This window comes from Carcharodon carcharias, chromosome 2, assembly GCF_017639515.1.
Source record: "Carcharodon carcharias isolate sCarCar2 chromosome 2, sCarCar2.pri, whole genome shotgun sequence".
Taxonomy (NCBI): domain Eukaryota; kingdom Metazoa; phylum Chordata; class Chondrichthyes; order Lamniformes; family Lamnidae; genus Carcharodon; species Carcharodon carcharias.
The window spans coordinates 25,579,805-25,594,418 of record NC_054468.1 but is presented as its reverse complement, the minus strand read 5'-3'; the positions used below and the strand labels follow the sequence as shown (position 1 = coordinate 25,594,418).

The window sequence follows — 14,614 nt, the reverse complement described above, 5'->3', positions numbered from 1 at the left end:
GGATCCCATGTACATATGTCATTAAAAACTAGTGCAGAGGTACAAAACACAATCAGGATGGTGAATGAAATGTTGGTCTTTGTCTCAAGAAGGCTGGAATACATAAGGGTGAGGAAATTATTGCTTCAATTGTATAGATCCTTGTTGAGATCCTATCTGGAGTACTTTGCTCAGTTATGGGCATAGCACCTCAGAAATAATACATTGGCTTTGGATGGGTGCAATGCAGATTCACTAGAATGATACTGGAATTTAAAGGGTTACAGTCTGAGGACAGACTGCATAAACGTGGCTTCTAAGCACTTAAGTATAGAAGACTGACGGGCGATATTAAGATTCTTAAGATGATAAAAAATATGATGAGGTAGATACAGTGAATTTATTTCCTCTGCTGGGTGAAATTCAGAATATGAGAACATAAACATAAAATTAAAGCCAGGTCATTCAAGAGTGAAATTGGGAAGCACCTCTTCACACAAAGGCTAGTTAGTGGATGCTAGCAGTCAATTTTAGCTTTGAAGACTGAGATCGATAAATTTTTGTTAGGCAAGAGTGTGAAAGGATGCAGAGCAGAGGCAGGTAATGGGGCTGAGGTACAGATCTGCCATGATCTAATTGAATGGTGGGAATAGGCTTGAGGGGTTGATTGCACCTTGTGCTATTCCTACACTTCCCCGTTCAGGGAGTCATGGATTCGCCACAACCCAATGAGATTGAATATCTCCTTGAACTATGGCTTATGGGACTGTTGTGCCTCCCTCATACCACACAGCAAAGAACCTATGAAGAAGTACATTTCAGGAATGTTATCAAGCAGACATTTATACCATCGTTTGTACCACATAGAGGGAGACCCCTAAAATGCCTTGGAAATAATTGGTGGAGTGGTGGTATTTTTCTGCATACTGCACAACATAGCTATGGAAAGGCATATGCTTGCCTATGGAAGAGGCATAGCAACTAGGCATGACACAAGACGAGGAGGCAGAAGATGATTACAGGAAGCTGGCAGAAGTTGAGCAACCACAACAGGAAGCCTCAAGGGTTTGGCAGTCAATGAATGAAGATATTTTTGTTGGAGACCTAACCTTATATTTATTTGGATATATTTAAAAAAAATAATTTATTAGTACTACTGTTTACATGGGAAATACTAATTTGAAAAGTAAATAACTGAAAATTTTGCATTAATGTTTTGAGACTTTACCGAAACGAATAGTGAGGCATAGCGTATTTAATAAGATGTGATGCTGTGTTTCTGTTTGTAGCGTGAGTGCTAGATCAATGTGGACTTCAGGCTCTGTTACTCCTTTCTTTTATTCATTCATGGGACGTGGGTGTTGTTGGTTAGGCCAGCATTTATTGCCCTTGAGATGGTGGTGGTGAGCTGCCTTCTTGAACCGATGCAGTCCACGTGCTGTAGGTACACCCACAGTGCTATTAGGGAGGGTGTTCCAGGATTTTGACCCTGCGACAATGAAAGAACAGCAATATATTTCCACGTCAGGGTGGTATTTGGCTTGGAGGGGAATTTTCAGGTAGTGGTGTTCCCATGTATCTCCTGTCCATATCCTTCTAGATGGTAGCGGTTGTGGGTTTGGAAGGTGCTGTCTAAGGAGCCTTGATGAGTTTGTAATCAACTACTGGGTGGACTATTTTGCGGTATCAGCATTGACACAATTGGTAGCAATCTCGCCATGGGTTCAGACTCCAGAGACTTGAGCACAAAAATCTAGGCTAACACACAAATGCAGTACTGAGGGAGTGCTGCATTATCAGAGATGCCATCTCTCAGATGAGAAGTTAAACCAAGGCCCTTTCTGCTCTCTCAGGTGAATGTAAAAGCTTCTGTGGCACTATTTTGAAAGAAAGCAGGGGAATTACCCAGGCATCCTGGCTAATATTTATCCCTCAATCAACATACTTCCTTGCTTGTGAAGTGCTTTCTGACGCCTTGCAGTCATGAGCAGTGCTATATTTATACCTTGCAACTCCTTCGTACTTGATGGAAAAGGTCTGATGAGAATTTACTTGTGATCAACGGAACACCTTCCTTGACAAGTTGCGATCCAAAGATAGTCCTTTCTGTGTGCCATGAGTGGTCTGTCACATTCCGGCTCCTTTATGACCTGTTTACTTTCAGGAGCTTTTCCTGTCACTTGTCTAGAGGGCAGCTACAGGTAAGGAACTGGGAAAGATCTGAGCACCATGCCCTTGTTCTTTTATTTCTGTTCACAATCTTTTCTTGGGGGCTTGGATCTCATGTTGGTTATGCTCAGCTTGAGTGTAGACAATTGCACAGCCGTGACTTGTTGGAATTCCTCACTCCTGATTCTTTGGAATCTGCTTCTAGACATATTGAAGCTATCACTATGTAATGGAACATAGACCTCAGTCCCTTGACTATCAGCTTGTCTGAACTGTTGCCTGAAGATGCTGCCTGCTGTTCAATGGTGAAGTGCAGAGCAAATAAACCCTAATGAGTCCTAGTCCCAGCTAGCTTTAGTGCTATTTTACATGAACTTGATTCAATTTCCACTAAACTGCTCACCACACAATTATGAATGGATTACTTTTTATCAAAGGTTATTTTATACGTACCACTATACACTATAGGGTTCATTGGTTCTAGAAAGGGTACAGTGGGTCAAAGGGCAAGCAAGTGCCATAGCTTGTCATGAAAGCATAAGGGACCAAGGGGGTGGGCGGAAGGGCAGGGTTTGGCATAGGGGGCATGAGAGGTCATGGGGGGGAGGTGGAAGGGGAGAGCTTGGCATGGAGGCATGAGCCATGAGGGATGGTTGGAAGGGCAGAGCTTGGCATAGAGGGCATGAGGAGAACCTTTAGAACTTGCCTTTTAAAAGTTCCCCTTGTGCAAGCTAGGTTTCCCGATTTCTCTGAGGGGTTGTGAACCGCAGCGCTTTAAAAATCTGGCCCAACTCCATGTAAAAGAATAGGACATGCCTCTCTCCGCAATGGAGCTGGCCAAGTCAGGAATGCCAGATGCGGGCTTTTGACAGGAAGCAGCCCACACCCTTTAAAGGCATTCCTGAAAATCAGACAGCCAGGAATGGGGTCAAGAATCCTGGAATCGGGATCTGCTCCCCATTTTTAAAAGGCTCCCAAGTTATCCAGGCTTGGCGAAAATGCAGGGGGAGAATTTTTTCCATGTCGGACAGGTCGGTCAGGAGCGGGTGTGGGTGAGCGCAGAGCCGATCGCCACCCGCAATCGGCTCCACGCCGCCATTTTAAGTGTGACGCATGGCTGGTAGCGCTCAGCGTTACCTGTGCGGGCGGGAGGGAAGAGGGACAGTCAGAGCCTACGCTTTTTTGCGCATGCTTGCAGAAATCTCCCTGAGGCACGGAGCTGCCTCAGGGACATTAAGTACATGTTGAAATTTTTGAATAAAGAAAGACAAAAAATATTTAGGCATATCCCCTCATGTGACAGTATCACATGAGCTGGGTCATGTTTGACAACTTAGCAAACTTAATTTATTGATTTCATTAAACTTTCAGGAAACCTCATCCCACCCATGGATGAGGTTTCCTGAAAAACGCGAAGGCTCCTTGGGCTCTTTGCCTGCCTCCTGCCAACCTTAAGGTTGGATGGGCGGTCCTGTTAACTATCTGAATAAGTTTCTAATGGGCTTAATAGGCCGTTGACAATTCAGCAGACGTGCAGCTGCCTCTGGCAAGCGCCCGCCGGACGAAATATCTAAATGACGTTGGGACGTGCGCCTGATGTCATTGCGTATTCATTTTGCGCGTCAGCGTGTCAAGCCTGTCCCCGCACGCCAACATCAAAATTCTGGCCCAGGCCTTTGTGTCTGTTTTCACAGTAGAAGCCATAAGTTAAATGCCAGAAATAGAGGGTAACCTAGGGTGGAACCATCCCAGATTTTCACGGGAGCGGGCATGAGAAAAGTAATTTTACCCGCCAGGCGCAATGGCAGGTTTTTGGGCCGTATTGTCCCATTCTCGGAGCGTCCTGTCTCATTCATGATTCATTTCTAGGAAACACACCGGATTGCCGACTGGGCGGCCTCTGATCCGTTTGCCCTGCCGTCACCTCAGGCCTTCAGTAATCCGTGTGCCAAATTTAAAGGGTGCCCTGCACAGAGCTAGCACTCTCTAAGGGATCGGAAGCTGCTGCAAAGTCATGGCTGCCAAAGGGAGGAAACATGCTGCCCCAGATTTAGTGACATCTCCCTCGGGTGCCTTATGGATGCAGTGGAGGTCTGCCATGAAGTCCTCTACCTTCACTCTGGACAAAGGCCAGCAAGCAAGGTCACCAATCCAGCATGGGAGGCAGTGGCAGCAGTGGTCAGCGTCAACGCCCTGCTAAAGAGGACAGCCACCCAGTGCTGAAAGAGGATGAATGATCTGTGTTCCACCAGGGCAAGTCACTCTTCCCATCACCCTCAACTCACACACTCAAAAGCCCATCACGCATCCACAGGGATCTCACCCACTGCCAGCTCAAGGGACATCACCGTTCCCTCTCTCTCACATACCTTCAAATGCCTTGCAGATTCTGTCCCCATCCCATCCTTGGCATCAGTAACCACCCATGCATGCCAAGCATCCTTCTTATCTGGCCTGGCAGGCATCTTGTTTATACTCTATGCAGGACAAGCTGGCACACAACAAAAGGGAGAAGTCGCAGACTGGTGGAGGAATGCCCGACAAGAAGAGTCATCTAGGTGGCGCTCGATAATCTGGACCATTCCTGTGCTGACAGTGAGGTCGACTGTAACTCCCATCGTTAACACCATAGTTGGCCTCCAATGGTGTCAACGCGAGAGGGATGCAGGCTGCTCGATCTCACTCCAACTTTCCCTTTTCCTCAAAGAGTCAGCCGGGAGTCCTCAGGCACCCATAGGGATGAGGATCAGCAAGCGCACACCCCAGGACCATCTACCAGGCGACTCTGGGAGTGTCTGGCACAGCCGAATCCCCCTTTCCTGTGACCCCAGCAGCTCTAGCTCCACAGGCCAAGGAGGGTGCCACTGCCACACAGCAGGACCCCGAAAGCAGGCCAGAGCCCTCCAGGTCTCGGCCCTCCAGCGGACGCCCACCAAGGTCATTACAGACAGGGCGTAGCAGTCAGCAGGCTGCCCCCACCTCTGCTGTGGGTGTCTGGAGAGCACCAAAACATAGCAGTAGGGTTAGGAAGGTTAAGAAGATGTGGTTGCACAGCCTGGGCACGGGCATTAATCACTTGTACATAATGTTTGCTATTGTAAATAAGCACTCTTTGCCTGTGGCTCATTGTTATGATGAGCAATGTTCATGTCACTCTGATGTGAAACCTTGATTTTTGCACAAGATAAGGACAGGTGTCTCAGTCCAGGGCCTCTTCCCTGGACAGTGTTTAACCTTCAGACCAAAGCGATAATCTGGCCTCACACTTCCTGGACACATCAGGGATGCCTGCACCTTGATGGTGCTTGTCAATGCTGCCAGAATGTTGTGGGCAGGTGTTACAGAGTTCTGTCATTGTCTCTGTGTGTTCTCAGTAGCTTTGAGGTTGGCCTCCATCTCTTCAGCACCTCTGACCAATGATGCTGTGCTCCTGAAGGGGTCAGGTGCTGAAGGCTGACAAAGGATCAGGTGCATATAAAGTTTCACGGCTGTGTCTCCATGATATGACCCTGATTACAGACCACAAGCGAGCTGTCCTCAGCCAGACAGGCGTCAGACATTCTCAGATGCTATGCAAAGATCTATGGATGTTGTCATCGTCCTCCTGAAATCTAGGGTCTGTTAGGGCCTCCACTGCATTTCCATAACATGAGCCTGAGCACTGAGAGTATGTGCGCTGTCAACAGCCACACAGGAGTCAAACGTTCACAGATGCAAGGTGAGGATGTCAGGACTGTCCTCAATGCAGCTCGTCATCATCCTCCACAAATCTTACGGCTATGAGGGCCTCCCGAGTGTGCCTGCCTCATCTGGCCAGTGCAATGGCCTACTCACCGGCAGCCTCGCCTTGGAGGACCTCATCGTGATCATCCCCTTTGACATCCTCCTCATTGGAGGAGACGTGCAGCTTCTCCATCTCCTCCTTAGCCAGGTCCTCCCCCCACTGCAGCACCAGTGGAGCAAGTAGCAGGCGCTGATGATGCGCGACACCACGTGGGGACTGTATTTCAGTGTTCCACCAGACCAGTTGAGGCACTGGAACATCATTTTTTTAATTCCTATCGTTTATTCCACCAAAGTCCGGGTCGTGGCATGAGCCTCGTTATACCATCGCTCTGTAGCAGTCTGAGGCCGCTGCATGGGTTTCATCAGCCATGTCCTCTGTGAGTAGCCCTTGTCCGCGAGGAGACAGCCTGCAGCCTTTCTGGACCCTGGAAGGTGTCAGGGACCTGAGACCTGCTAAGGATGTAGGAGTCGTGGATGCTCCCTGGGAATCATGTGCAGACCTGTGGGCTGCAATTGTGGTGGTCACAGAGCAGCTGAACATTCACTGAGTGGAACCCTTGCAGTCTCTTTGCCTTTCATATCATCTTTGCAGCAGTCGTGGGCTGGAAGCACTGAGAGGTGTGCGCACGGCTGCACTTTAAATATGGTGCCCGGTGTGATGAAGTGGCGAGTTGATGGCGTGGTGGGTGAATGAGAGCCCGCTCGCCATGGAAACGGCATGTTTCCTGAGAATACATAATTAATGCAGCGGATTTGGGACAACGCAGCATGAAAAGCCGCCATTGCCCACTTGCTACCACACTTAGTGCAAATCTGGGATGATTCCCCCCCTCAGGAAAATGGGATGATCATTCGGGACTTAGATGAGGAAAAATTTCTTCACAGAAATGGTTGTGAATCTTTGGAATTCTCCACCCCAGAGGTTTATGGATCCTCCATCATTGAATATATTTAAGGCTGTGTTATGACACAGCCAATGGCAAATGCTGAGCTGTTCAAATTCCAGAGGGAAACTTGAAACAACTGGCACAACTAATTTTCAATTTGTATGTTTCGAGATGTGGGCTTTAAATTCAGTAATAATAAGACCACCGAATCTTAAGAGGTTTTTATAAAACTAAATTAAAGATTTATTAATAAAAAAAAGATTGTAAGCACATACATATATCTACAAATCACTGCCGCAATAATTTTTAAATCCCCTAGTTAATCTGATTCCCAGTTACACCTTTGTTAAGGCAACAGTAAAACACACCGATTTTAAAAGACCCAGTCAAAGTAAATGATACCCTGAATAGTCAAATGCAAAGTGAGTTCTCTAACTTCGGTCCCTGAAGGCAGCAATTTAAGGCATAGATGCTGAAGGCTCTTCACACTTGTTGAATTTTAGCCTGCCTACCCTTACACGTAGCCTTTGCTCCTTTACACATATTTTTGCCTTTGAATGCAAATTCCCATTGTTTCACTATGTCTTTGGACTTTATCTTTCTGATAGTTAAAAACCTCTCACAGCACTAAGTTTTGCCAGTAATCTTTAGGAAAAATAAACACACTCTTTCTAAACTTCACCTGGCTAGGTGACACATTTCACCCCTTCTTTTGAAAACAATCTAGTTTGCTTTATTTAAAAATGCAAATGTTCCCTTGACACCTATGTTTCTAAATTTCCCACGTTTACCTAATTAACATTTCAAACCTAACTTCTCTTCTTACATCAAAACAGCCAGACTAGCTGCCTCTAATTCAATTAAGTCTCACACAAACACACACACACAGTTTTAGACCCATAGACACATCCCACTATTACTCAATTTTACAATAAATTCAAATAACACTATTAGAATTATTATGTCTTCCTGCCAAGTTGGAATAGACAGATTTTTTGGTCCCTCAGGGGATCAAGGGATATGGAGAGTGGGAGGAAAAGTGGAGTTGAAACCCAAGATCAGCTATAATTATGTTGAATGGTGTGCAGGCTAGACAGGCCATTTGATCTACTCCTGCTCCTATCTTTTGTGTTCTTGGGTGTCCAAGTTGCATGTTGACACATGATGTTATGCCCTTTGAATATGTTAATCAGGTCTAGTGCATTTAGGATCAGAGTACGTTTTAGGAACCCTGTTCACAAATTCTGCAAAAACAGGGTGAATCATGCACTGTCTATGTTCTGCTCAGTTTTTTCTTGATCTACTCCAGCCCATCCACTGGGCCATAAAGTCATTGCTCAAGGCCGCTGGTTTAAAAAAAAGTAAGTCTTTTAAAAAATGTTTACTTGTCTTAATGTGGAACCTTGAAGATCCGGAGCGCTCTTTACTGCTCCTGTGTCCACAACAATATTGCGGGCTGCTACTGGCCTGGGTTCACTGCTCTCCCCAATTGTCTTCGTAGCATCTACCTGTGGCTCAGCTTAGGTGCTGAGCCAGCGGATTGTGAGAAGACCTCAACTTGGGGTCTGCAGTTTGCCGTTTTTCTGAAAATGAAGCCAAATTTGGATTGAGCTTCAGACCGATGTCTTTGGACAAGTATGCCACTCCACGCTTTGAAATGTCACAGAGCAATTTCTTAGCCTTAGTGCTGTGCACTTTTTGGCAGCAGCACAATTTCTTTTAACCTTATGCATTGTTTACCCAAATAGTGCATTGTTTCCACCACATTCGTGATCTTACTGAGTACATTGTAATTGTCAGCTTTATACGTCATACATATAACCTGCCTTCAATCCCTCTGTGATGCATCTTTCTGTCCTGTTCCTAGAAAATTCAAATATTTTAATTACTTTTTTTTTAGCTGCTATTCCAGCAGGCTATTGGACCATTTAATTCATATTTGCCATTTGGAATTTATTTTGATTGGCTTTGTACAATTTTGACTTCCTATATTTATGCATATTCATTCTTATTTCTCACCATGGAAATTTTTTTACAGGCCTGTTATTTGCTTGCAGATATCCTTCCAGATATCTGAGTGTGCTATCCATCCATGTTTTAACCTCTGGGTATTGCTGGGTTGCTTCTCATGCCATTAGCTTTAAACTGGGCAGTTGTCAGTGAATTAGAATTAACATCTTCTTTGCTGGCACTACTGTTCTTCCAGGAGTTGCAAAGGCCACAGATGCTTGGGTTCATAGTGTACTATTTGTACCAATTATGTGTGTTAGTTGAGCAATATTCTGATGCAGGTGCTTTTGGTTAACACAGTTTGAGCTTCCAAAGAGCAAAATGAACAAATGTGTGTTCCTGGCAAGGCTTTTAAAAAAAAAATCTGCAAAATACTCAGCTCCACATTGCGGAGTGAACTTTCAAACTCAAGTGTTTTTTATACCATGGTTATGGTATTAAATTTGTAATGCAATTACTTTTCAAAACATTTTTAACCAATGTGTATCATTTATATTTTACTTTTAGTATTTATATAAATGCAGATAACACTTTTCTATTTCCTAAGTCTTTATGTGAAGTGACTTTAGCCTCTCTCTGGTAGATTTTATTGAGCATTTTGAAGATCTCATTTGTTAAATTAGGTTTGGAAATTATGGATGGTTATCACACCTAGAGACGTGCCAGTTAAGAATTTGTTCTTGGAGTAAGTTGAAATGTCTGGCTTTCTGAATTTTGATACTCAGTATAATACAAGAACGTAAATTGTTTTCTCTACCACAAGCTGTCATAACACTACCTGCGGTGATCAGAAGCAGATTCCTTGTCTTGTTTCCTTGCCAAATTGTCAGTTTAATATTTATAGTGACGCAATCACAGAGAGGATAAACTGGTTGTATTGCTTTTAGAGTGGTGGGATAGATTGCAAAACTGTGTGTGATGGGGTACAGTTTTAATTCCCTCCCTGTGTGCACTGATAATATCAAATAGAGGACCAAAAACTCAGGTGGTATGGTGAGAAAGTTAAACAAAGAGTGTCCACAGGGAGTCTTCAATATCCCTCCTGGTGGCTGGCTAAGAGTATCACTGTCCACCGCCTATAAGGCACAAGTCAGGAGTGTGATGGAGTACTCTCCACTTGCCTGGATGCGTGCAGCTCCAACAACACTCAAGAAGCTCAACACCATACATCAAAAAGCAGCCCGCTTGATTGGCACACATTCCACAAACATTCACTCCCTCCATTGTATGTACCATCTACAATATACATCGCAGAAACTCACCAAGGCTCGTTAGGCAGCACCTTCCAAACCCATGACCACTACCATCTAGAAGGATAAAGGTAGTAGGTACATGGGAACAGCACCACCTGGAAATTCTCCGCCAAGCCACTCACCATCCTGATTTGGAAATATATCGCTATTCCTTCACAGTCACTGGGTCAAAATCCTGGAATTCCCTCCCTAACAGCACTCTGGGTGAACCTACACCTATGGACTGCAGCAGTTCAAGAAGGCAGCTCACCACCATCTTCTCAAGGGCAATTAGGGATGGACAATAAATGCTAGCCTAGCCAGTGATGCCCATAACCCATGAATGAATTAAAAAAACTGGCAGTTGGCTCTGTAGAGGAGAGGTTTGGCAACAACAGCAGCTTATAATTGCGTACCTAACCTCACATCAAAGAATATCTGAAAGTACTCCACATGAGGAAAGGTAGACTCTTTAGAGGGAGAATTTAACGAGGAAACTATAGCTGTGGCCACAAGAGATTTTTTTAAGGAGACTTGGAAGGCAGGATGGATCGTAACAAGGGTTTTATGGAGTAATCTCGATACTGCTTGGAGGCAGATGGTGTGTGACCAGGCAAGAAACAATAAGTGGAGAAAATCATAAGAGGAGTAAGAAGGTTGAGAAGATGGAGCGTAGCCTCATAGTTGGTGAACATACTCTTAAAAAGCAGCTGTTTTGGGTGGGATGTTACTAATGTAATTCTGGAAGTTGAGCCAAACAGGAAATTAGTCTTAGTCCTTGCACCTTAATGCATGAAGTAAATGGGACAAAAAACATTGAATAAAAATCTGCCGAATAATCTATCAATAGTCAATGAATAAAATATATTGTCAGTAGATCTGTTCAGTTTTAACTCCACATTGAAAGCTGTGTAATTTGTTTAAGCCTTAAAGAATATCCAGCCAATTTTATTTAATTTCAATAAAGTGCTTCCTGTTTTGAGTAGTTCTTTTTAGAAAAAAATGAGAAATGTTGCATTGCAGTGATAATATTACAGTCTTGACACTGAGAAACACAGTCATTATTCTCTGAATGTAGTGGATAAACACAGACATTGTTGACTCAGTGGTTTGAATGTGTCGTTCCTTCTCTGGAATGTGCTAATGTATAATTTGTCTCTAGGAATGGTGTGGTCAGATGTGAAGAGACTGTGGTATGATGGACTTGAAGATTTTATGGAGGAATCTCGAAATCAACTCAGTTTTGTCATGAACTCCTTGTATTTAGCAACATTTGCTCTCAAAGTTGTGGCTCATAATAAGGTAAACAAGAGAAGGGTAGAGGGAAGGGTGAGTCTGTGGTTCTGTTTGGATGTGAGAACTGCTTGCTTATATTGACTGAGAGGAGATGTGTCAAAAATGAGATAAGTGCAGGAGAACTTGATCATAAAGCCAGTGTTATAAAGTCTAAATGTGCTATATACTAATAGACAAGTGGAAATATTGGGCCAGAACTTCTGTTCCCAATGGAGTCATACCTTGGAGGTACCCCAGAAGATGCGCTACGGGCAACCCCAGAAGTCCCCTCACAAAGATTGCACAGGATTTGTCCGCAAAGTTTAAACTTCCAGTGGATAATTACCCTGCACTGGGAACCATCAGATACTTCGATTTAAATTGGAGACTTCGGATGGTTCTGACTTTCGTAGCAAAATAGTTACCCAGGAAGGGTCATAAGGATTAAAACCAGTTCTTAACCCCTGGGTAACTATGCTACTGCCCATTCCCCGACTGACTCCCTAACTACCCTCCATCCCCCTGACTACCCCCTCCCCCCCCACCCCGATTACCCTCCAATCACTCCGACTACACCCTCACCCCCCGACTATACCCCCACCCCCTAACCACACCCCCTTTCCCGGAATACCCCCATCTCCCCCCACCAATTATCCCCCGCACACAGCCCCCTGCCCCAACACACCTACCTTACACTCTTACCTTCTCCCTGAATTCTCAAAGTGGCTGGGACCTTTAAACTTACCTGCTTCACTGCAACAAGTGCTGTAGAAAGGGGGTATGGCCTCACTTTCCCCAGTGTTGTTGCCCTGCAATAGAAGGACATGAGAACCAAGTACGCTGCACATTTCTCACCAGGCTCGGGCCAGAGGAGCGAGCGAGAAACGTGCAGCTCCTGACCTGTGTAAGGAAAAAGGAGCAATCCAACTGTGATTGCCACTCCACGAAGTTCTGGCCTACCATTTTTGTTAATGCACTGTTCATCCATTATAAAATTTTTCACAGAACCCTCTCCTTTTTCCTGCAGTGAGGGTTGACAGGTGATCTGTCCCATGGGCGTTCTGCCAAAGCTATTGTGTAACCAGCCTCAAGAAGGAATGTGGCTGCAGTCTGGATTGACTTGCCTTCCAATATTTTCCTCTCTTGTCGGAAAACACTGAGTCACTTCTCAGAATTTTCTCAGAATGGCCTGTATAGATTTTTGAGTCACCTTGTAAGAATTCCAGTCAATGATTTTAACTACTATTAGCCTAACTTTTAAAAATCTTGCTTTGTCCTTTTTTCCCTCTTCTGTCTCCTTGCATTACACCCTTTCACTGTTTAGAAGGTCAGCACATAGACTTGTTACCGGACCTATACCAATGCTGTACATAACTGATAGTGTGCAGAAAATGCAAGGATGGTTTTCCTTTAGATTTTCATCTCTTCCCAATGGGCAAGTGCTGGACCTCTGCAACGCAGTTCCCGTAGTCGTACAGGTGAGAATGGCAAGTCCACATTTGGGGAGGTTGAGCTGACTTGCAATGGGGGAGACTGCAGGTGGCCTTGGAGGAATGCCTCACGCAGCTCTGGGTCTAGAAGGCTTGATTACAGACTATACCATCTCAGCATGAATGGCAGCATCAGGGCTGGCTGATGGGCGGGTGGACGGACAGAATTCTGGGAGGACCAATGCTGTTTTCCAGAGAGAGGACAGCAGTTTTTTTTGCTCTATGCAGCCACTGCCATGAATCTAGGGCAGTGTCTCAGCAATCCAGGCAACCTGTTGGAGGACACTGTGCTGGTTTGTTGTGACAGCCTGCACATCTCTTTGCTCATTGCCATTGTGGTATCAGCCTGAGCTTCTCTGGCAGCATTTAAACATTAGGTGCTTATGCTGCAGTAAAATTTGCGACAGTGGTTATGAGATGCCATTATCATGGTTGGGTCCATAAATCTGCGAATAGATTTTAGTGATTACAGTTGTCAGTGTATTGTGCCATTGGATTAGTATCCAGGGGTCTGGACCAATAATCTGGGAAGTGATTTCAAATCCCACCACGGTATTTTGGTGAATTCAAATTCAGTTTATCAAATAAATCTGAATTTTAAGAAAGCTAATATCGGTAATGGTGACCATGAAACTACCAGATTGTTGTAGAATCCATCAGGTTCATTGTATAGAAGGACACCTGCCATCCTTAACTGTTCTGGTTCATATGTAATTCCAGGTGTACAGAGATGTAGTTGACTCTTAACTGCCTTTTGAAATGGCCTAGCAAACCACTCAGTTTAGGAATGGGCAATAAATGCTGACCTTGTCAGCGACACCCAGATCCCATGAAAGAGCAAAAAAAAAAAATTGGCTGTCACTTCCAACCTGGAAAGGGCCCCAAGTTCTGCATAAATCTCTGTGCCAACTTTGTCCTAGATGCAACTATGCTCCTTGGCATCAACTGCAGGTTTTCTGGCAGAGTTCCCAATGCCCCAAGCATTTTATTATTCATACCCATCAGTGTTCTTCTGTAGGCTGCGCCATTGACATGCTCATCTGAGTTCTCTGCAGCATATCTCCTGTGTGACCGTGCCCTTCAGTGAGCTGGCATCTGTGTGATCTTGCCCCCTGCCCCGACTGAAGGCTACTTGTGTCCAATGTCTCACTCCCTGCAGATATTGCCTCTAAGCCATCCTCTAGGTTATGCGTAGTGTCAGAATTGTAGCTGGTGGCTGCCAGTGTGAAATCAAGTGAAGGTGTGTCTTCATCAACACTGTCGTCCTGCTGTTCCTCCACTGTCTGGTCAGGTTGAACTTCTTGGGTATCAGAAAGGAGAAAGGCACAATGGTACAGTTATGGGGAGGTAGGGTGGTGGGGGTAGGGTGGGTGAGGAAAGTATGTGGTGCAGAAACACTATCTGCAGCAAATAAATCATTGGGAGGCAGGATGCGAGAAGAAGGATCAGGTATGAGGATAACTTCATCTTTATTGGTTTGAGCCTTGCTGCTGGCCACAGCCTCAGCATTGTCCGTCCCAGTAATGATCAATAATTTCTCCTCCATGGAGGCTAGGATATATAGACAGACCTATCCCTCCCTTGTTAACCCTGGTGTGAATCGCAGTGTCCTGCAACATAAGAGTAATGTGTTTCATTGAGTGCCATGAGATCTGTTTGGGTGATTTGGTTGTCGTGGTTAAATAGCTGACTGAATTTAATGGTCGCAGCAGTTGCCCCTTCCGCCAGCTAGAAAGCTAGGGACAATCCCACCGCTTGCCATCGGGGCTCCTGTGCCTTTAAAGGC

At 45.0% G+C, this 14,614-nt stretch overlaps 1 protein-coding gene across 1 annotated transcript in view; it reads left to right on the top strand.

Annotated features, from left to right (window-relative positions):
- trpc1 (transient receptor potential cation channel, subfamily C, member 1) overlaps window positions 1–14,614 on the top strand; it is a 94,556-nt gene that overhangs the window by 46,521 nt on the left and 33,421 nt on the right. The window contains exon 8 of the mRNA XM_041210220.1: window positions 11,226–11,365. Within this exon, the coding sequence (XP_041066154.1) occupies window positions 11,226–11,365 (140 nt within the window). The remainder of the gene's footprint in view (window positions 1–11,225; window positions 11,366–14,614) is intronic.